General features: G+C 44.4%; 1 protein-coding gene across 2 annotated transcripts in view; it reads right to left on the bottom strand.

Annotated features, from left to right (window-relative positions):
- AXIN1 (axin 1) overlaps positions 1-17,954 on the bottom strand; it is a 44,976-nt gene extending 27,022 nt beyond the window's left edge. For both annotated transcript variants that reach the window (XM_075830676.1, XM_075830677.1), the window contains exons 1-2: positions 17,768-17,954; positions 5,258-6,226 (exon numbers count right to left, since the gene is read on the bottom strand). In XM_075830676.1, the coding sequence (XP_075686791.1) occupies positions 5,258-6,135 (878 nt within the window). In that variant the 5' untranslated portion in view covers positions 6,136-6,226; positions 17,768-17,954. The remainder of the gene's footprint in view (positions 1-5,257; positions 6,227-17,767) is intronic.
- Positions 17,955-23,042: the final 5,088 nt, after the last annotated feature.

Here is a 23,042-nt window from a genome sequence, read left to right as displayed (position 1 = left end):
ACACAGCAGCAGCTTCACTAATCTCTCTAGGGCCTTGTTCATACCGCATTGAAAAACAAACAAACCACGATGCGTAAAAAACGGCAGCTTTTCTGTAAAGCGCTTATTAAAATACAGGCGTTTTTGGCGCTTAACTAGGACTATCCTTGAGTATGGGGAACTAGCCGCGTTAGCACGTTTCAGGCTTTTTTTTTTTATGCGACACGGTTAATAAACGCGCACATGAAAGAACGGGTCGTATTCACTAACAATGCTCTTTCATGTTGATGTCAATGGGAAGCTTAAATCATGCGTCTTTGATGTGTTTTTTTGGCAAGTAACACACAACGAATAAATGCCATGTGATCAGGGCCTAGTGGTTCGCTACAATGTATCAGTCTGGAGTCCAGGCTGTTTAGCTCAGAGCACTAACTAGACGGATACAATTGTATCCACTTCTCAGCTGAGAGCAGGACCAGCCATGTACAGGTTTTCTGAATGTAAACAAGTGTGTTCTCATTCACTGACAGCAAATATCTCAAAAATGGTAGAAAATGAGTATTATAAATATAGTGATTAGGCATTAGCAATAGAAAACCCCTTGAACCCCTTAAAGACCAGGCCAATTTGAGTTTTTCATTTTCGTTTTTCCCTCCCCGCCTTCCAAAAGCCATAACTATTCTATTTCTTCTTCGTCATGGCCGTATGAGGTCTTGTTTTTTGCAGAACAAGTTGTAGATTTTCAAAGCACCATTTATTGTACCGCATAATGTACTGGGAATCTGCAAAAAAATATTTGTGGGGTGAAATGGGCAAAAAAAAAAAAACAGCGATTACACCATTTTTGGGGGGGGGGGGGGGGTTTTGTTTTTACGGCGTCCACCAGGCGGTAAAAACTACATATTCAACTTATTTTACAGGTTGATACGATTACAGCGATACCAAATTGATGTGTTTTGTTTTAGGTTTTACCACTTTTAAAAAAATATATAAAACTATTTGCTAAAAAAAATAAAAAATGTTTTGTGTCGCCGTATTCTGAGAGCCATAACTTATTTCTCCATCAATTTAGCGATGTGAGGGCTCAAAGAGGCTCGGTCACCACATTATAAGTGGCCTATCTTGTGATCGGCGCTGTAATGTAGATTACAGCAGTGTTTTTTATTTAGAAAAACGATCAATTTTGACAGAGTTATGACCGCTTTATGCCCAACTGGGCGTGTTTTACTTTTTGACCAAGTGGGCGTTGTGGAGAGAAGTGTATGACGCTGACCAATCAGCGTCATACACTTCTCTCCATTCATTTAACCCCTTAATGACCAGCCTATTTTAGACCTTAATGACAAAGCCATTTTTTACGTTTTTGAATCGTCGCATTCCAAGAGCTATAACGTTTTTATTTTTGCGTCGACATAGCTGTATAAGGTCTTGTTTTTTGCGGGACAAGTATTTTTTAATAGCACGATTTTGGGGGGACATATTTTTTATTGATTAACTTGTATTAACTCTTTTTTTGGGGGGGGGGAATAGAAAAAAATCTGAAATTTCGCCACTCTTTTTTGAGTCCTAAATCTACGCCGTTTACCGTGTGGTATAAATAACACAATAACTTTATTCAGTGGGTTGTTACGATTGCAACTATGCCAAATTTGTAGTTTTGTATGTTTTACTACTTTTACACAGTAAAAACACTTTTTTCAAAATTATTTGTTTTTGTACCTCCATATTTGAAGAGCCGTAACGTTTTTATTTTTTCGCCGATGCAGTTGTATGAGGGCTTTTTTTTTGCGGGACGACTTGTAGTTTTTATTGGTACCATTTTGGAGTAGATGCGACTTTTTGATCACTTTTTAATCACATTTTTTTAAAGTCAGGATTCACAGAAAACAGCAAATTTTCCGTCGTTTTTTATTTAATTTTTTACGACGTTCACCGTGCGGGTTAAGTAATGTAATAGCTTTATAGTCGGGGTCGTTACGGACGCGGCGACACCAAATATGTGTAACTTTTTAACTGTATTTTGGTTTTTTAATAGTAAAAACAGTTTGTAAGGAGAAAAGCTGGGTTTTTCATTTTTCTTTCACATTTTTTTTTAATTAACTTTATTAAACTTTTTTTTTTACTTATTTACTAGTCCCACGAGGGGACTATAATATGCGATCCTCCGATCGCTATTATAATACACTGCAATACTTTTGTATTGCAGTGTATTATGCCAGTCCGTTTAAAACGGACAGGCATCTGCTAGGTCATGCCTCCGGCATGATCTAGCAGGCATTCATTGCAGGCAGACCTGGGGGCCTTTATTAGGCCCCCGGCTGCCATGGGAGACACAGACACTCGGCGATCGTATCGCCGGGTGCCAGTGGGATGAGCGGGAGCTCCATCCCTCTCTCCAAAACCACTCAGATGCGGTGCTCGCTATTGTGCACCGCATCTGAGGGGTTAAACGGGCGAGATCGATACTAATATCGATCTCACCCGGCAGAGCAGGGACGCCCCCAGCCGTCAGCTACCTCTGGCAGCTGAGAGCAGGGAGATTTGACAGCTCCCTGCTGTTTACTTATTCCGATGCCGCGACGTAAAAAGTCTATGGGCCGGTCACTAACGGGTTAAACTCTTTAAATTTTGCGGGAGAAGCTGTAGTTTTCATCTATACCATTTTGGGGTACATGCGACTTTTTGATCACATTTTATTCCTTTTCTTTGGAGAGCTAAGGTGAACAAAAAACAGCAATTTGCATGTTTTATATATATTTTTTTTTCTACGTCGTTCACTGAGGGGGTTAAATAACGCTATATTGTGATAGTTCGGAATTTTACAGACGCGGCGATACCAGTTATGTTAACTTCTTTTTTTAGCATTGATTTAGGGGGGGGGGGGGGGATGGGAAATTTTTTTTTTTTTACTTTACATTTTTTATTTGGAGAATTATAAAAATCTTCATTTATCTGTTTTTTACTTTTTTCTTTAGTAGTCCCTCTAAAGGGACTTGAAGCAGTGATCGTTGGATGGCTTTCATGATATACTGCAATAATAATGTATTGCAGTATATCGTGATTATAACAGTCTCCTTTGAAGCCCTGCCGGGTCGCCCCCCTGATTCTAACAATTTAAGTGCCGCGCTCGCAATTGACCGCGGCATTTAAGGTGTTAAACGAGCGGAATCAAAGTGAACTCTGACTCCGCCCATTGCCGTGAGGTGTCGCCTGTGTAACGCAGCCGTCACCCGCTGCGTATAGAGTGAGCCCAGCCCGGGAGCCCGCCCCATACTTCCCCTTAGCGGCTGCCGCGTACCAGTACGTGACATGTCGTTTAGGGGTTAAGTTAGACGGTCAGGCTGAACTAAAAAGAGGCAGTGACCTAAACAATGGATCATGTAACAGAACGCTCCCTGTGGGCTGCATGCGGATGCTTTGCATTTTTTCATTAATAATCTATTGCCGACCGGGAATAATAAAGGCTGTGATTGAGTCGCGCACCTGCCACTTCGTGTTACACGTCCGCAGCGCATTTTGTTGCTGTGATTTTTCTTACAAAGGAGTCTTGCTTTGCTTTGGGGGATGCGAGGAAAAAAAAAAACCTCATCATGTAAGCAGAGGAATGAACTTCTAGTACAAAGTCAATGTCAGCACAATCTATAGACGGACCTGGAATCACATTGTCATCGCCACAGTCAAGTAACAGCTGATCGCAACCGCAGGACTAATGCCGACCCCGGATATAAGACATGATACGACTGCAAATGCTGAGCTCAGATATCACATAGAAGAAACTGAGTGCCATCTTTACCGGGCGGGCTTAAGGGACGATGACCAGTAACCGTTCTTATTGGCGACATTTTTTTGTTTTCGGACAGGCCTTTCCGTCACATGAAGCATCGCTTTACGCCGTCTTTGTAGGAACCACTGCCCTCCGATCGTCGATACATAGCAGAACGGCAGACAGAATAGTGTAGAATTTGGAGGACCAGTCAATAAAACTTCCATAGACCAGAATAGGAACAACCCCAAAGCTTCGACACCAGTAGCAATTTCCAAGCCGCATTGGCAACCTGTCTCCTCGGATTTGTTCAGCAATGTTAGACTGGATTCACACATGCAGTTTTTTTTGAGCCAAAGCCAAAAGTGTATCCGAAAGGAAAGACGAGTTTAAAGGTAGAGATTTATACATTTTCTCTCCTGCAGTTAAATCGAAAACTGCGCGTGTGAATCCAGCCTTATAATGGCGTCTTTTACATCATTAAACAGCACATAGACACAACTATATGCAACCAACATAATAAACTGTCCCAGAATTGTAGCGTATATAACCAGCTTCAGGCTTCATACACACGGCAAAACCAGAGCCTGCACAGCGGCGCATGTAGTCACCACGGCTCTATATAGCGAAAGTATTAACCCCAAGGAGCAACGCTACTATTAGGAGAGATTACCTCCGGTAATGCAACATCTGATGGGACAAGAAACCATTCTCCCCATATGAAATGGAGGCAAACAAATGCAGTATGGGTCCAAAGATCTCTATGGGTGCCATATTATTGATCTGTAAAATAGCAGTGGGCATGAGTCCTTACACAGTAATGCCTCAGGCACATGACTGTGTGCAGGCCGGGTCCCGTCCGTGATCCGTGGAAAGATAGGGCATGTCCTATCTTTTCACGGATGGGAAAGTCGGGTCCGTGATTCACCCGCTAAAGGGAATGGTTCAGTGAAAACTATCGAGTGCCACTCTGACGCCGTTAAAAATATCCCGGTCGTGTGCAATGGGCATAACGCCTGCCTTCTGCGCAGTATAGATCCTTATACCAGAAAGCAGAGATCTTGAAAGTGGTGAGGATCCGAAATACCTGAAAGTTACAGAACTGTCCCTAACTTCTAGTCGCATCACCTGACAAAATCTGCAAGCAGCGGCGAGAGATAAAGTGTCAGACGGGGGGACCCATTGCAAAGGTGACCTCGTGCAGCTCCTGCAGAATGCAGCAAATTGCCCGTCCTGTCTGACGCTGCATTTCCCACCACTGAGTGTACATTTTGGCACTATAAAGTGTACCTTCAGTTGCGATCTCCTGCCGGACGTGAGATCAGGCGTGAAGAGGCAGTGAAGAGGCGGGGCGGTACAGTTGCCATGATAAACGTAAGATGCCTGGAAGAATATCGCACACTGGCCCTCATAATTGGACTAGGTCGGGTGCGCGATACCCTCCGGGCATCGTACGGTTGTCACGGGATGCCATACAGGATAAGTCAGAACATGATCAGGTAACATTGGCCGTACCTGAACTCTCTCCCGTCACTCCGCCTTCTCGCTGGTGCTGTACAATGCGATGCAGCTTCTAAGATCAGTTTCTGGTTGAGTATGTTTGAGCAAACAGATTCTCTTTCACAGTCATCGTCCGCTGCTTGGTCACACTTCCATTCCTCGTCTTCATTAAGAGTAGGTAAATATCCCGGTGGACCCTTCCCTGTCCCAGACCCTGAGCTGTGGTCACTGTAAACCTTAGGGCTTTCCCCACCGATTGTTGTGTATTCTAAATAGATATCAGACTTAAGGAACACGGGGTAAGTATTGTCTTCCATCATCGACTGTATCTCCATTTGGGCCTGGTCAAACATGTCCGGCTCGATTTGCTGCCGCAAAACACAATCCTTAATAAAACTTTTAGTTGCTGGTTTGATCTGCCGGGAAACGATGGCGTTATTGTCCAGAATGTATTTTTTATAGATCGCTTTGGCCAGTTTGAGCCTTTTATCCACCTTGAAGTCACTAGGCTCCAGCTTCCGGAAGCCGCTGCAAGCAAACCAGAAATCCAGCAAATCGCCACAATTTTCCTGCTGCAAAAAAGTTCTGAACAAGTTAATCCCATCCTGGTCATCCAGCAGAGAGTGCAGCGATTCAGCCCATTTTAAATACGGCGGCGTTGGAGAAGCACTGCCCTCGGGTTCGTAACCTAGATCGAGGTCCGGCCGCCTCGGCGTCGCCGTTGAAGTCTCGTTTCGGATCCCTTCGCTTTTTGCAGAGTAACAGCTGTGGGTGAACGGCCTTGGATCTGCTGTAACCAGTTCTCCTTCCTCTCCAGGGACCGGTGGTCTTGGTGCATCCTCAGTAAAGCTTCCCCCTAGATCCAAAGGGAAACCTTTCCCCTGGACACTCATCTTGACGGTGTCTAATTACAATATTAGGATGAATAAGTGGATTTAATATGAGCTCATTTCGAGACAAAGGTCCCCGATAAACATCAGCCTCCTGCAAAACAAGAAAATGATGTATGAGAGTAAAGTCAAGATTACAGAGCACGACAAATACAACTTAAAGACTTAAAGTTGCAGGAGACATGAATGCATAACAGAGTACTGCTGGATGTGGATTACAGGAACATGTCCTTGAGGGGCGGGGCATGAAAACCGATAATCTATTTGGTGTTTTTTGGCTCCCTGGCATGCCCCGCCCCCTCAGGCCCTGCATTAGGCACAGTACAGTGTATCACTTTGTCAAGAGTGTTCCTTTAACCCCTTCCCGACATTTGACGTACATGTACGTCATGGAAAGCATTGACTTCCCGCAAAATGCCGTACATGTACGTCAAACGTTTGGCACCGGCTCAGAAGCTGAGTCGGTGCCATCATCGTCGGATCTCAGCTGTATCTTACAGCTGACATCCGACTGTAACGGCGGGGACCGAAATTAGCTTCGATCCCCGCCATTAACCCCTTAAGTGCAGCGCTCAAACGCGATCGCTGCACTTAAGGTGTTTGCAGCTCATCGGAACCCCAGTAATGAAATTGCCGGGGTTCCGGTGGCTGCAATGGCAACCGGAGGCCTAATACTGGCCTCCCGGTCTGCCTAGCACCGAAGCCGGTCAAGATCCGCCCGGCGGCGGAGCCTGATCGGCTTCCGTAGCTGCCGGCAAGATGGCGCCGGGTCAGGAGCTGATCCGGCGTCATCAGCGGTGGAAGTCAGCTGTACTGTACAGCTGACATCCACCTGTAACGGCAGGAACCGGAGCTAGCTCCGATCCCTGCCATTAACCCCTTCGATGCAGCAATCGAAAGCGATTGCTGCATCGTAGCGGTTACTAGCAGATCGCCAGCCCGGACAGGCAATCGGGACTGGCGACTGCTGTTATGGCAACAGGAGACACAATGGTCTCCTGCTCTGCCATTACGGAAGCCGATTTAGGCCCCGCCGGGAGGCGAAGCCTAAACGGCTTGCTGTCAGTGAATGACTGACAGATCTAATACATTGCACTACATAGGTAGTGCAATGTATTAGAAAAAAAAAAATCTGACCGTTGGACCTTCAAGTCCCCTAGTGGGACTTGAGAAAAAGTGTAAAAAAAGTATAAAAAAGTGTAAAAAAAAGTGCAAAAAATAAAAGTTTGAAAACAATAAAAGTTTCAAGTAATCAAATAAAACACAATCCCCCTTTTACTCTTATCAAGTCCTTTATTATTGAAAAATAATAATAAACCATATGTATTTGGTATCGCCACGACCGTAACGACCGGAGGTATCAAAATATTCTATTATTTATTGCACGCGGTGAACAGCGTAAAAAAAACCCGTAAAAAACGTTACCAGAGTTTCTGTTTTTTTAGTCACTTTGCCCTACAAATGTTAGAATAAAAAGTGATCAAAAAGTCGCACGTATCCAAAAATGGTACCTATAAAAACTATAGCTCGTCCCGCAAAAAACAAGCCCTCATACACGTCCGTCGACAAAAAAAATTAAAAAGTTATGGTTCTCACAACTTGGCGACAGAAAAAATACATTCTTTTTACAAAAGTAATTTTATTGTGCAAAAAGTTGTAAAACATGAAAAAGTTCTATAAATTCGGTATCGCCGGAATCGTACTGACCCGCAGAATAAAGTTAACATGTAGTTTATAACGCATGGTGAACGCTGTATAAAAAAAACGAAAAAAGCTGTGCCAGAATTGCGTTTTTTTGTTTACCTGGCATCCCAAAAAATAGGATAAAAGGTGATCAAAAAGTCGCATGTACCCCAAAATGGTACCAATAATAACTACAGCTCATCCCGCAACAAACCAGCCCTCATACCGCTACGTCTATGAAAAATAAAATTAGTTATGGCTCCAATAAGTCAGGAAATAAAAAAATATGCAGTTGTGCCCGAGGGGAACATTTCTTCAGTTTCAAGAGGCGATTTATCAAGGACCTAAAATTAGGGAACCAGGAAGGGGAGGGCCCAAACATATCCGCTGGAAGCGACGGTGCCCGTATTATACCAGGACAACACTTCCTAGCAAAATTCCTCAAACTACAAAGGTGCAGAGTGTGGACCAAAAGGGGGATAAGAAATGACACCATTTATCAGTGCGACACTGGCCTGTGCGGAAAGGATTGCTTCACAGCGTAACACACATCTATGGATTATTATTATTTTTTTATACCACCTGACTATGCCCCTTATATACTCCGCCCGGCTTACATGTACCCCCACATTATAAAACACCAGCAATACTCAAACAAATATAGTACCAAGCAAAATCCGCTCTCCAAAAGCCAAATGGTGCTCCCTCCGCTCTGAACCCTACAGCGTGCCCAAACAGCAGTTTCCTTCAACATATATGGCATCGTCATACCCGGGAGAACCCTTTTAACAATTTTTGTGGTGTGTGTCTCCAGCGTCATAAGCTGGGCATGACATATTTGCCACTGAATGGTATATCTAGGGAAAAATATACATTTTTAATTTGCACCATCCACAGCGCATTCATTTATGGAAAAGACCTGTGGGTTGAAAATGCTCACTACACCCCTTAATCAATGACTTGAGGGGTGCAGTTCCATAGTGGGGGTCACTTATCAGGGGTTTCTTTTTATTATTTCACATCTGAGCCTCTGCAGTTGTGAACCAATACTTTGTAAATCGCCAAATTAGGCCTCCACTCCGCATGGTACTCTTCACTTCTGAGCCCTGTCATATGTCCAGACAAAAGATTAGTGCCCCATGTAGGGTGTTTCTAAAACCGGGAAACACCGCATAATAATTAGAGGGCTGTCTTGTTATGGTGGCACAAGCCGGGCACCACATATTGGCATATCTATGGAAAAAAATCCCATTTTCACTCTGCAACATTGAGCGCACACAAATTTCTACAAAACACCTGCAGGGTTAACATGCTCACTACACCCCTAGGTAAATGCATTGAGGGGTGTAGTTTCCAAAATGGGGTCACTTCTGGGGGGTTTCCACTGTTTTGGGCCCACAGGTGCCCAGAAACCAATCCAGCAACATCTGCACTCCAAATGGCGGTCCTTCCCATCTGAGCCCTGCGGTTTGCCCAGACAGCAGTTTATGACCACATATGGCGTATTGCCGTACTCGGGAGAAATTGCTTTACAAATGTTGGGTTCTTTTTTTCCTTTATTTGTTGAGAAAATGAAAAAATTTGCGCTAAAGCTACGTCTTATTGAAGAAAAAGGACTGTTTTTATTTTCACTGCCTAATTCTAATAAATTCTATGAAACATCTGTGGGGTCAAAATGCTCACTACACACCTAGATGAATTCCTCAAGAGGTGTAGTTTCCTAAATGGAGTCCCTTTTTGGGCGTTTTCATTGTTTTGTCCCCTCAGGGGCTTTGCAAATGTGACATGGCCTGCGCAAACCATTCCTGCTAAATGTGATCTCAAAAAGCCAAATAGTGCTCTTTCCCTTCTAAGCCCTGCCGTGTGTCTAAACAGCCGTTTATTACCACATGTGGGGTATTGTTTTACTCGGGAGAAATTGCTTTACAAATTTTGTGGTGCTTTTTCTCCTTCAGTCCTTCTGGAAATGAGAAAAAATTAGCTAAACCTACATTTTATTTTAAAAAATGTAGATTTTCATTTTCACAGCCTACTTGCAAAAATTTCTGCAAAAAACCTGTGGGGTCAAAATGCTCACTATACCCCTAGATAATTTCCTCAAGGGGTATAGTTTCCAAAATGGGGTCACTTGTTTGGGGTTTCCACGGTTTTGTCACCTCAGGGGCTTTGTAAATTTGACATGGCCTCCGCAAACCATTCCTGCTAAATGTGAACTCCAAAAGCCAAATAGCGCTCTTTCCCTTCTCAGCCACGCCGTGTCTCCAAACAACCGTTTATTACCACATGTGGGGTATTGTTTTACTCGGGAGAAATTGCTTTACAAATTTTGCGGTGCTTTTTCTCCTTTAGTCCTTGTGGAAATGAGAAAAAAAATCGCTAAACCTACATTTTCTTTGAAGAAATGTTGATTTTCATTTTCACGGCCTACTTCCAATAATTTCTGTAAAAAACCTGTGCGGTCAAAATGCTCACTACACCCCTAGATAATTTCCTTGAGGTGTCTAGTTTCCCAGATGGGGTCACTTTTGGTTGATTTTGACTGTTTTGGCACCGCAAGAGCCCTTCAAACCTGACATGGTGCCTAAAATATATTCTAACAAAAATAAGGCCCCAAAATCCACCAGGTGCTCCTTTGCTTCTGAGGCCGGTGCTTCAGTCCAGTAGCACGCTACGGCCACATGTGGGATATTTCCTAAAACTGCAGAAACTGGGCAACAAATATTGAGTTGCATTTCTCTGGTAAAACCTTCTGTTTTATAAAAAAAATTGTATTAAAAATGTATTTCTGCAGAAAAATATGAAATTTGTAAATTTCACCTCTACTTTGCTTTAATTCCTGTGAAATGTGTAAAGGGTTAAGAAACTTTCTAAATGCTGTTTTGAATACTTTGAGGGGTGAAGTTTTTAAAATGGGGTGACTTTTTTGGGGTTTCTAATATATAAGGCCCTCAAAGCCACTTCACAACTGAACTGGCCCCTGTAAATATAGCCTTTTGAAATTTTCTTGAAAATGTGAGAAATTGCTGCTAAAGTTCTAAGCCTTGTGAGGTCATAGAAAAATAAAAGGATGTTCAAAAAACGATGCCAATCTAAAGTAGACATATGGGTGATGTTAATTAGCAACAATTTTGTGTGGTATAACTGCCTGTCTTACAAGCAGATACATTTAAATTGAGAAAAATGCTAATTTTTGCAATTTTTCGCTAATTTTTGGTGTTTTTCACAATTAAATACTGAACATATCGAGCAAATTTTGCCAGTAACATAAAGTCCAATGTGTCACGAGAAAACAATCTCAGAATCGCTTGGATAGGTGAAAGCATTCCGGAGTTATTACCACATAAAGTGACATGTCAGATTTGAAAAATGAGGCTCTGTCAGGAAGGTCAAAAGTGGCTAAAGAGGGAAGGGGTTAATTTCCATCGTAGACACTGGCTCCTTCATGATCAGTATTTAGTTGGGATGCGGATTGCTTTACAGCCCTTCTTCAGATCAATAAGAGGTAAACAGTAACTGAGGAGGCAGCAGAAGACAAGCAATTATATAGCAGCCAACAAGGTTAAAGGGTAACTAAAAGTTCAAACTTCTGACATGTCAGAAGATTTGATTGTTGGGGGTCCGAGCACTGAGACCCCCGCCAATCGCTAAAACGAATCGGCCGAAGTGCTCGTGTGAACGCTCAGTCGTTTCTGTTCGGCTTTTTCCGGAAAGCCAATGTAGCGGAATACGGGCCGATAGAATTTCTATTGGGTCCGTAGATTGCTACATCGATTTCCAGAAAAAGCCGAACATGCTCTTAACTAAAGCCAACACTATCTGCCGATGAATAACACAGCTGCCTCCTGCTACACCCGATAAAGAAAGTGCCGTCAGCAAAAACTAAACTATAATGCACAAAATCCAGTGATGGGGGAGTACAGGGTGCTTGGTAAAGCGTAAGGGCCCCAAGTTCTAGCAGTTAAAGGGGTTGTATATCTTGGCCAATTCCTTTTTGTTAGCAGGGTCCCCTGACAAAGCTGATCAGAGTAAATCCCGCTGCTGGGACCAAAAGCGATCAGCTGTGACCTATTAAAAAAAAAAAAAAAAAAAAAAAAAGCTTGGCAGCAATTGTTCAATTCCCCTGCAGTGCCGCCAATGGGGAAACAAAGAATTACACAGTACTCATTAAAATCAATGGGTTGTCCGGCTAACGCATGAACCAGAGGGAGAGAAGGTCTTTGTAGCCACTTCCTACTCTGGCCAATAGGTGAGGTCTATAGCGTTTTCCAAAGGAATCAACAGAACAAAACCCAAAAAGTAAGGCTTCAGGAGCAAAGTTCTACATGTATTGGCTCCCAAGCTCCTGGGATGAGTCCAGTAGAGGAGCTTCTACCACTAAGGCCATGAGTTCGAACCTTTGCCTAATCATGTAATCACTCCCCCCTTATTAATATTCCTTCTACCAAATAGAAATGCTAAAGCCCCTTTCATCCAAAACCTAATTTGCAGCCAGTCACTGGTATCGTCACATCAGGCTACATTCACTACATTATTTTTTTTCAATGTAATTGATGCGTGAAACACGGACATGACGCGGATGTGCTGTCCGTGGTTTTCACTCACCCATTGACTTCAATGGGCGACTAGGTGGGTGAAAACAACGCACCAATATAAGACATGCAGTGAGTTTGACACAACGGACTCCCTGCCTGAAAACTCCTGCATGTCTGAATAGCCCCATTGAAATCAATGGGGCCGTGTGTTGTGCGTTGTTTCAGCACACGGACAAGAATGACGGTCGCCTGAATGAGCCCTTACAAGAGACGAGCTGTTCTCACCGACTCATAAAATGATCCAGAACTTTGAACTAGAGGGACGGAGATGAGAGACGCAGATAACAAGAAGTCGTAAACATTTCTCCTAACAAAATACGTGATGACATAAAAACCTGAGACTGATCTAACCCGCTGCTATCTAAACGAATCACAAGCACAATGTACACACACACAATCAAGCCACGTCAAGGAGGCAGAGATGACACGGAGCGGTTATAGGATGTCATTTATGTCACCATACACTTTGATACATATTTTTTTCCCCCATATAAAAACTTTATATAAAACGCCATTAATCGGCTTGTCCAAGATAAAAACAAAACCATGACTGCTGTCGTACCAAAACAGCGCCACACCTGTCCACAGGTTGTGTGTGGTATTACAGCTCTGTTACATTGAAGTGAATGAGGCTGAGATGCAATACCATGCTCAACCTGTGGACAGGTGTGGCGCTGTTTTTGGAAGCTGCCATCTTTATCTAATCCCTGACAACCCCTTTAACCAGTTCAACACAGGAAAAAAAAAATTTTATTTTTTTTACTGCAACGTTATTCACAATCGTATTTATTATTTATTTTCCCTGGCTTCCCTTCAGATACTAGGTCTGTTTCCCTCTATATTTACTCAATCATAAAAAAAAAACCGGCTTCAAAAACTGGATGTACATGTATGTTATTAGTTAAAATGCCAAAAACAATCACGTAATCCCGTCCGGAACATCAATCAGACATCTGCACTTCATATACAGAGATTATTTTCACTAGGAATGAAACTGTGAAAATGACTCCTAACATATAAAAGTAAATCCCTACAATCCCCCATAATCCGGCTTCTCTTCCAATCACAATTTACCAACTACTGCCATGATGATGATGATTGGGGCCGGAGGCTTCACCGTGACATTTGCGGCTGGTGATTTGAGCGCAGGTTGCTGTCCCATAGAAAACATTGCTGTTCGGGTATGTTCACAAAGGCTACTTTCAGCCATTTTTCAAGCCGTGAACATTCCCGAAAAATCGGAAGACCGCCTACAAACATCTGCCCATTGATTTCAATGGGAAATACGGCGTTCTGTTCCAACGGGATATTATTTTACGCCTCATTTTCAAATAACGGCGCGTAAAAAGAAGTGCATTTCACTTCTTGAGCCATTTTACATTGACAATAAGGCTATGTTCACATGGAGTATTTTGCCGAGTTTTTTGAAGCGGAAACCGCGTCGCAAAACTCGGCAAAAACGGCCCAAAACCGCCTCCCATTGATTTCAATGGGAGGCGTCGGCTGCTTTTTCCCGAGAGCAGTAAAACTGCCTCACGGGAAAAAGAAGCGACATGCCCTATCTTCGGGCGTTTACGCCTCTGACCTCCCATTGACTTCAATGGGAGGCAGAGAAAGCGTATTTCACGGTGTTTTATGCCCGCGGCGCTCAATGGTCGCGGGCGAAAAACGGCGCGAAAAACTGCGTGCAGGGAGAGGAAAATCTGCCTCAAAGTTCCAAACGGAATTTTGAGGCACATATTCCTCCCCCAAAATACTCCGTGTGAACATAGCCTAAAACAGCTCCAAAAACGGATGAAAATAAGGAGCTGTTTTACCTTGAAAACAGCTCCGTATTTTCAGCAGTTTTTTGTGTGTGAACACACCCTTGGTAATGTGGTGACATTATGACCGGAAATATATCTTATTAAAGGGGTTTTTCTACCAGAAACGTGATGGCAGATCGCTGGGAAAGGTCATAGTTTACTGATCGGTGGAGGTCCGACTGCAGTGGGTATACCCGAATGGGTATTATAGTCCGTTTTTGTGCTACGCAAGCCCATGGTTTCTTTGCATCCCTCCTATTCAAGCTGTGCGGCCACGGTTCTGATAGGTGTACGAGCACCCTAATGCTCCGTGTCACCCAGTTTTAAAGCAACGGTAGCACAACAGTCTCCATAACTGCACAACAACCCAGCACACATCAATACGATCATTTTGTAAAACTAACAAATTAAAAAGATACAAAAGAATAAAAATATATACTATGTCTTCCAGGATTTACTGCACAGAACACTTAAGGCCAAGTTCACACGGGGCGGATACGGTAAGCAATAGCACGCAGCAAATCCACCCTGTGCACTGCAGGGAAATCCGGGGGAAAAAAATGCACCAAACTGTGGTGCAGTTTTTCGCCCAGAACGTCCGCCGTGGAAAACTACAGCACTTGGCGGGCCTGCTGGGATTGATGTTTTATCCCAGGAGACCTGTGATTGGCTGCAGCGGCAGTCACATGGGATTTGCGGCGCAAAGAAACGCAACTGCTACAACACAAAGACATAAAAAACGAGGTGACAGAACTTCCCAATACAATGGATTCCAATAAAACAAGAAACAGCAAAGAAGGATCAGATCCTCAGGATTCCTACTTGAAAATCGATGGCTAGCTCTTCGGGAGAGAAGGTACTCCGGATTTATCCTGCACGGTATGTATAAGATTACATTCACAAGCGGCAGGTTTGGTGCAAGGAGAAATCTATTCCATACGTCTGAGTGGGGACGATTCTGCAGCGTGTGAATGGATTTCTGCAAGTCCTAATCTGATGAATGGGAAAGTTGGAGATATTTCTGTATCGTGTGAACATATCCTTAGGGAAGGGGTTTAAGGACCCACCTATTGAGTTCAGCAGGTATGAAGATAATTATCGGGAGGTCGGTCTGAGCTGCAAATATTACGCGATGAAATGAAACAGTTTCCCATCACGTCGGCTAAAACCTGCGATGATACAATTATTGCTATGACCGTGTTCTGACTATACGTCTAAAACGGCCATAGACTTTGCAAGTATAGGAATATACAGCTGCCTACGTCCTGCTGCATGTAATCCAGAAACGAGGTGTGAACCTAGCCTTAAAGGGGTAGTCCAGCTAAAATCACGACAATGGTCACGTCTGCAGCATTTCTTTCAGCCAGTCATACACTAGAGATATTGGACAGCCAAAAAGATGAAGACCAATTTCTTCCAACTATTGGCGACTTATCACGACACGAATGATTATGTCAGACACCAACCGGAGGCAGATAATGATCTGCCATAACACATTTTTTTGGGCCCTGGTGGGGTGCAGTGAAGGCCAATTATCAGGCAAACGAGCGCTCAAAGAGCACTTGTTCCCGGTCATTGGCCTCAGTAGACAGGGCAACGATCAGCCGAGCAAACATTAATCGTCTGATTGTCGGCTGCTCATCTCCCTGTGTAAACAACGCGCTGCCGACATGATAATGTAGGAGGACGAGCGCTCGGAGTAAGGAGCGCTCGTCCCCACACATAGCTCCTTGTGACAGGAGCAAACGAGCGCCAAGCTGTCTTGCTGATCGGCGCTCGTTTACACGGCCCACGTCAGACCGTCTCAGAGGATCCCAATTCATACCAAATGACAGATTTGCAAGTCAATAGAAGAGCCGACCAGGTCACAGATCAATCGGCGATTTGTCGCTCTCCGAAACAACCACCTTTAGGGCTTGTCCACACGTAAGGGAATCGCTGCAGACAATTTGTGTAGCAATTGCGCAGAAGCTAGAAGGATTTTGCATTTTTTACTGGAGAAAATAGCACGGATTTGGTTGCGTTTATCTCAATGTTGGGGGATGGTGACATCTCTGACGCGGCAACTTAGGTCGGTTCCTGCTGCGGAAAGTGGTCAGACGCGGTACGAAAAATACACATCGCAGGTCAATTTCTGCTTGGAAACGTTACGCAGCGCGTGGATGAGATTTGTTACATCTCGCCCACTTCGCTGCTACTGTTTTTCCGCTCCGTTTTTTTTACGTCTGCAATTCCGCTACGTGTGAACGAGCCCTTACAGGCAGGCCGTCTGAAATCCCTAATGCATGGTAAATGATGCGATAGAACACTATTACTATGTGATCTCCCCGCACAGGACCTCAGACCAGAACTGTCAATCATTCTGCACCCCCCACCCTAGTACGTCATAGAAAACATGTTTTTCTTGTGGACAACCCCTTTAAAAATTCACCCGCCATGTTGTTACTCTCCATTAACCCTTTGGTCGCATGTAAACAATGCAGCAGTGAGCGACGGGTTGTCCAAACTGTTGTCACATGACCCCCAACATCCAATAGCTCTAGAGCGGTACCCGTCACCCCATGCTCCATTGTTGACATTTTTGATACAGAATAACCGGCGAGTGATACAATGTAACAAATCAGCATATTAATATAATCACATAATAACGGAGCAATTAACCCTTTAAGGCACAGGTTCACTTCAAGAGCCGAAATAAGATCTACACCAGCAGCCGAGAGTAACGACATGACTTATTCCACCAGGGAATGCTGGGAGATGTCGTTTTACAACAACTGGAATCCAACGCTATAGGCTTTATTTAAAGGAATTCTCCACTATATACAATGGAGACGCGATTACCCGGATAATGTGAACAATCCCTTTAAGGCTGGAGCCACGTGGGTCAGGACGGCCGGTGCCAGGGTATAATAGTCACATGACGCATTTTTGGCGCAATTGATATTTCATTTTTATGGCCTGTAGTCGTCATCAGTTCTGACATGTACAAAGCGCGGTCATAGCACAACGGCGTAAAATTTCTAATCGACCCTTGGCGGCCAAACAGATGTCACGCTGCGGCCGTATCAAAACTATGACCTATGGGAAAAGTCACTACGGCTGTAAGATGGCGCAAAACTGGCAGCGCTAAAATTCTGACAACGATGACATGAAACTTACGGTAATATGGCTCCAACCGCAACAGTGGCGCAAAATTTACATAGAATTTTCAGGGAAAGTCGCTACGACGTGACGCAAGATTTACGTTGCGTTTTACGGAAAAGTTACGCAGTGCTAAAGCCGCATCATGTAACTTGGGTCATAGGGTCGCCACCTATTGGATACATGCAAAAAAAATAAACGGGGTGTCTGCCTCTGGATTAACCCCCGCACCAGCTAGAGAGGCCCGGGGAGGGATCGGGGCAGCAGGGCCTGGGAGCCGCAGACACTAGAGGACGGTGGATCTCCGGCCTGTCCTGTGCTCCACAGCCGAGCTCCACACTCCGCGGCCTCCAGCGCTCGCTTGCGAAGTTTCCTCCCAGCAGGATGACCCCCCTGGGCTCCCGTCACACTCACCTCCGTGTAAACAAGCCGGCTCTCCTCCCGGGATAGTGCGCCGGGCCCTCGTCTTCCTCCGCTCCAGCGCCACCCATCAAGCTTCCAGCGGCGGCGACCACTGAGGGAGACAGAGGCGAAAACAAAGCGAACGCAGCGGGCCGGCAGCCATGCCCCGGCGAGCTCCTGTTGGTGAGTGCGCTGTGTGTGAGGCAGAGCGAGTGAGCTGCTTGGACGTGCGCGCCCCCGCGTCACTCCTAGGGGAGGAGCGGAGGCGCGCACGGCGGACGTAGAGTGAGGCGCGCTGCCGACGACGCGCGTCTTCCCGCCACTGGCGCGTTCCCTGACTGGAAAACCTGCCCCCAGAAGCCATTATCATCACTGGTCCTGTCACACGACTCTTCTGAGGAGAATTTTAGGGAATAAAGCCTCTGCGGCCATTATCCTACATCACCTGCTCTGAATTATAACTTTTATTTTTCACACATCCCCATTATCGTAACCAGTCGGTCGTTTCGCCTTATTCGCCATTCCACCGATTCGCCCGTTCAGAAAATACAATGAGAGAATTGATTCACTTATTATTGGCTTTCAGTAAATTCAAATAAATTTATTGGCCCAATGCGTCATACGTAACTAGAGATGAGGCGAAACCTATCAATGTGGTTGAGCTAATTTGCGCGGCCGCAACGGCAGATGAAAAAAATAAGCATCTGCTGGATTTTTGGTCGCAAATCTCAAGCGACTTTTTCAGCACAGAGTTCAATGTAATTCGAATGTGACTGATATCCGACTCGAAACCAAATCTCACACTAAAATAGTTGCGCAACTTCAATGTAACATCAAGTCGCAGACAAATCGGACACATTTTATGGCACAAAGTGGCGCGCAACCAAAGTCGTCGTGTAGCGCTAACCTAATACTACATTGCCAGAGAAGGCTTCCCTCCGGCAAATATCATTTGTCGTTGGCGAAAATGAATCGTCCAAAAATAAAAATGATCATTTATTGGACTGTAAGCCTCTGTTCGCCTCTGCATCGCGGTTTCCATTTATAATGGAAACCACCACGAGGTGCTGGATCTGTCTACGACAGATACCAATGGTGCAAATAACTTTTAATGGGGTCCGTCATGTTGCCGTCGTTTTGACAGGAAGGAATAACGCTGCGTGATATTATATTTTTTCCATCAAATCTGAAGGGATCGGCGGTGGAGACTCCGACACAGATGTGAACAGAGCCGAACATGTAAACGGATGTCCTCGGACTTGTCCCACTGCATTGTCACTAGTATAATCCAATATGAGAATCATTCATAATACATCCGATCATTGTTCGGTGCTCCTATAAACAATGGCAGCCAAATAATTCCCCCGTTATCCTTGGTAGCCAGAGAGCCCAAAACACAATACCAGGTATAGAGTTCCCCATGAAAAGTGCCAGACATAGAGTACCCCTATAAACAGTACAAGCCAGAGGGCACAACAATATACAGTATCAGCCAAAGAGTGCCCCATTAACAGTGCCAGGCAGAGAGTACCCCATAAAAAATAAAATCTAGAGGTCACAACTATATACAGTATTAGCCAAAGAGTGCCAGATACTAGTCAGAGGGTACCACCATATACAGTATCAGAAAAAGAGTGCCCCCCCATAAACCGTACCAACCAGAGGGTACCACTATATACAGTATCACAGAAAGAGTGCCCCCATAAATATTACCAGCCAGAGGGTACCACTATATACAGTATCAGAGAAAGAGTGCCCCCCATAAACCGCACCAGCCACAGGTCACCAGTATATACAGTATCAGCCAACTAGTGCCCCCATAAACATTACCAGCCAGAGGGTACCACTATATACAGTATCAGAGAAAGAGTGCCCCCCATAAACCGTACTAGCCAGAGGTCACTACTATATACAGTATCAGTCACTGAGTGCCCCCATAAACAGTGCCAGCCAGAGGTCACCACTTTATATAGTATCAATCACGGAGTGCCCCCATAAACAGTACCAGCCAGAGCATACCACTATATACAGTATCGCAGAAAGAGTGCCCCCATAAACAGTACCAGCCAGAGGTCACCACTATATACAGTATCACAGAAAGAGTGCCCCCATAAACCATACCAGCCAGAGGTCACCAACTATATACAGTATCAGCCAATGAGTGCCCCCATAAACAGTACCAGAGGGTACTACCTAAACAGTATCAGTCAAAGAGTAGCCCCATATTAGTGGCACACAGTTTCCCCATGATCAGTGTTTACCATAGAGTGCCCCCAATAAATGGTGTCAACTAGAAAGTACAACTATATGGACTACCAGCCATATTATTCCTTCTAAAAATAGTGCCAGGCAGAGAACACCATATAAACAGTGCCAGGCAGAGAACACCATATAAACAGTGCCAGGCAGAGAACACCATATAAACAGTGCCAGGCAGAGAACACCATATAAACAGTCCAGGCAGAGAACACCATATAAACAGTGCCAGGCAGAGAACACCATATAAACAGTGCCAGACAGAGAACACCATATAAACAGTACCAGCCAGAGAACACCATATAAACAGTGCCAGGCAGAGAACACCATATAAACAGTGCCAGGCAGAGAACACCATATAAACAGTGCCAGGCAGAGAACACCATATAAACAGTGCCAGACAGAGAACACCATATAAACAGTGCCAGGCAGAGAACACCATATAAACAGTGCCAGGCAGAGAACACCATATAAACAGTGCCAGGCAGAGAACACCATATAAACAGTGCCAGGCAGAGAACACCATATAAACAGTGCCAGGCAGAGAACACCATATAAACAGTGTCAGCCACATAACACCATATAAACAGGGCCAGCCAGAGAACACCATATAAACAGTGCCAGGCAGAGAACACCATATAAACAGTACCAGGCAGAGAACACCATATAAACAGTGCCAGGCAGAGAACACCATATAAACAGTGCCAGGCAGAGAACACCATATAAACAGTGCCAGGCAGAGAACACCATATAAACAGTGCCAGGCAGAGAACACCATATAAACAGTGCCAGGCAGAGAACACCATATAAACAGTGCCAGGCAGAGAACACCATATAAACAGTGCCAGGCAGAGAACACCATATAAACAGTGCCAGGCAGAGAACACCATATAAACAGTGCCAGGCAGAGAACACCATATAAACAGTGCCAGGCAGAGAACACCATATAAACAGTGCCAGGGAGATAGTGCACCCTAACAGTACCAGTACATAATGGAAGAAAATAAATATATATATACTGAGCTCCTCTCGTGTCACCGTCTCTCTCCCAGCAGGTGGCCTGTAAGTACCCAAATAGTGACCGATCTCATGTCATTTCCACTCCTGGCGCTGGTCTCTACTAGCCGCAGGCTATCATTGCATGCTGGGAGTTGTAGTTGTATAATAGCAGTGTCCCTGTTTTGAGGACCTGTTATATATGTAATTCCCTGACTGTTCGTTTTGCCGTTAGACACTAAACCAGTAAGGATTGCCTATCCGACCAGTTCGTTCAGAGACGAGGGCCAAGGGAAATTCAATGTGTTGACGTCAGCGAGCGGCGTGTACGCAGATCTTTACCTCATGAACGCCGGTAAGTGTTACACTCATAATTCCCTTTTGTTACGATATTAAGTGTCCGCTTTATCCTGTGAGGAATGTCTGTTTTCTATGCTGACATTTTTGCTATTGTTCTTTGTATTATGTTCCTGTCTTTCCCTTTTTTTGCACTGTAATATACCTGGGTAGACCTACGTAATATAATATCACAATAAACTTGATTTTATTGTTACTATATACTCTAATTATTGCTCAGAATGGTCGTCTGAATTACCAGGCCATCAATATGTGGTTAATCGGGGTCAGACTTCCGGGACCCTCACCGATCAGCTGTTTTGAAGGGGCTGCATCGCAGGAGTGCAGCTTCCCCTTAATTTCTACTTCTCACACCTTTTATCGCCGACACACTTGTAGCAGCGGTTCACAGTGTAAGCGGTAGAAATGTAGGAGAAGCAGCGCTCGTACTGCGGCCCCTTCAAAACAGATGATTGGCGGGGGTGCCGGGAGTCGGACCCCGACCGATCACATATTGATGGCCTATCCCCGATACAGGGGAATTTCACCTACATCCATTTTTTTTCTATGTTTTATAGTCAAGTAAGAAGATGGCGGGGGATCCTGTGAGCGGGATGTTGGAATAGTCCTAGAGAGGAGAGGGGTTATCCAGTTCTAGACATATGAAACTTAAAGCGGGTTTCCCACTTAAATGGTCACTAACCTTTCAACAATTGTTGCATAAATCAATTTTACAAGTGAATATAAGAAACTTTGTAATATATCTTATTAGTGTTATATCTCACCCCAGTGCTTCGTTCACAGCTACACTTCTCATTACTGTGGTATAATCTCCTCCATGCTGCTTCTAGTAAGTGTTATATCACATCCCAGTGCTTTGTTTAGAGCTACACTGCTCATTACTGTGGTATAATCTTCTCCATGCTGCTTCTAGTAAGTGTTATATCTCACCCTAGTGCTGGATTCTCAGATACACGCTCATTACTGCTGTATAATGTCCTCTACGCTGCTTCTAGTTAGTGTTATATCTCACCCCAGTGCTGGAATCACAGCTACACTGCTCATTACTGCTGTATAATGTCCTCCATGCTGCTGCTGCTGCTTCTAGTAAGTGTTATATCTCACCCTAGTGCTGGAATCACAGCTACACTGCTCATTACTGCTGTATAATGTCCTCCATGCTGCTGCTGCTTCTAGTAAGTGTTATATCTCACCCTAGTGCTGGATTCTCAGATACACGCTCATTACTGCTGTATAATGTCCTCTATGCTGCTTCTAGTTAGTGTTATATCTCACCCCAGTGCTGGAATCACAGCTACACTGCTCATTACTGCTGTATAATGTCCTCCATGCTGCTGCTGCTTCTGGTAAGTGTTATATCTCACCCTAGTGCTGGATTCTCAGATACACGCTCATTACTGCTGTATAATGTCCTCTATGCTGCTTCTAGTTAGTTTTATATCTCACCCTAGTGCTGGAATCACAGCTACACTGCTCATTACTGCTGTATAATGTCCTCCATGCTGCTGCTGCTTCTAGTAAGTGTTATATCTCACCCCAGTGCTGCATTCAAGACTACACTGCTCATTACTGCTGTATAATGTCCTCTACGCTGCTTCTAGTTAGTGTTATATCTTACCCCAGTGCTGGAATCACAGCTACACTGATCATTACTGCTGTATAATGTCCTCTATGCTGC

Source organism: Rhinoderma darwinii, chromosome 6 (assembly GCF_050947455.1).
Source record: "Rhinoderma darwinii isolate aRhiDar2 chromosome 6, aRhiDar2.hap1, whole genome shotgun sequence".
Lineage (NCBI taxonomy): Eukaryota > Metazoa > Chordata > Amphibia > Anura > Rhinodermatidae > Rhinoderma > Rhinoderma darwinii.
Note: the sequence above shows the minus strand (reverse complement) of the source record. Positions and strands in the feature narration are given on the sequence as shown.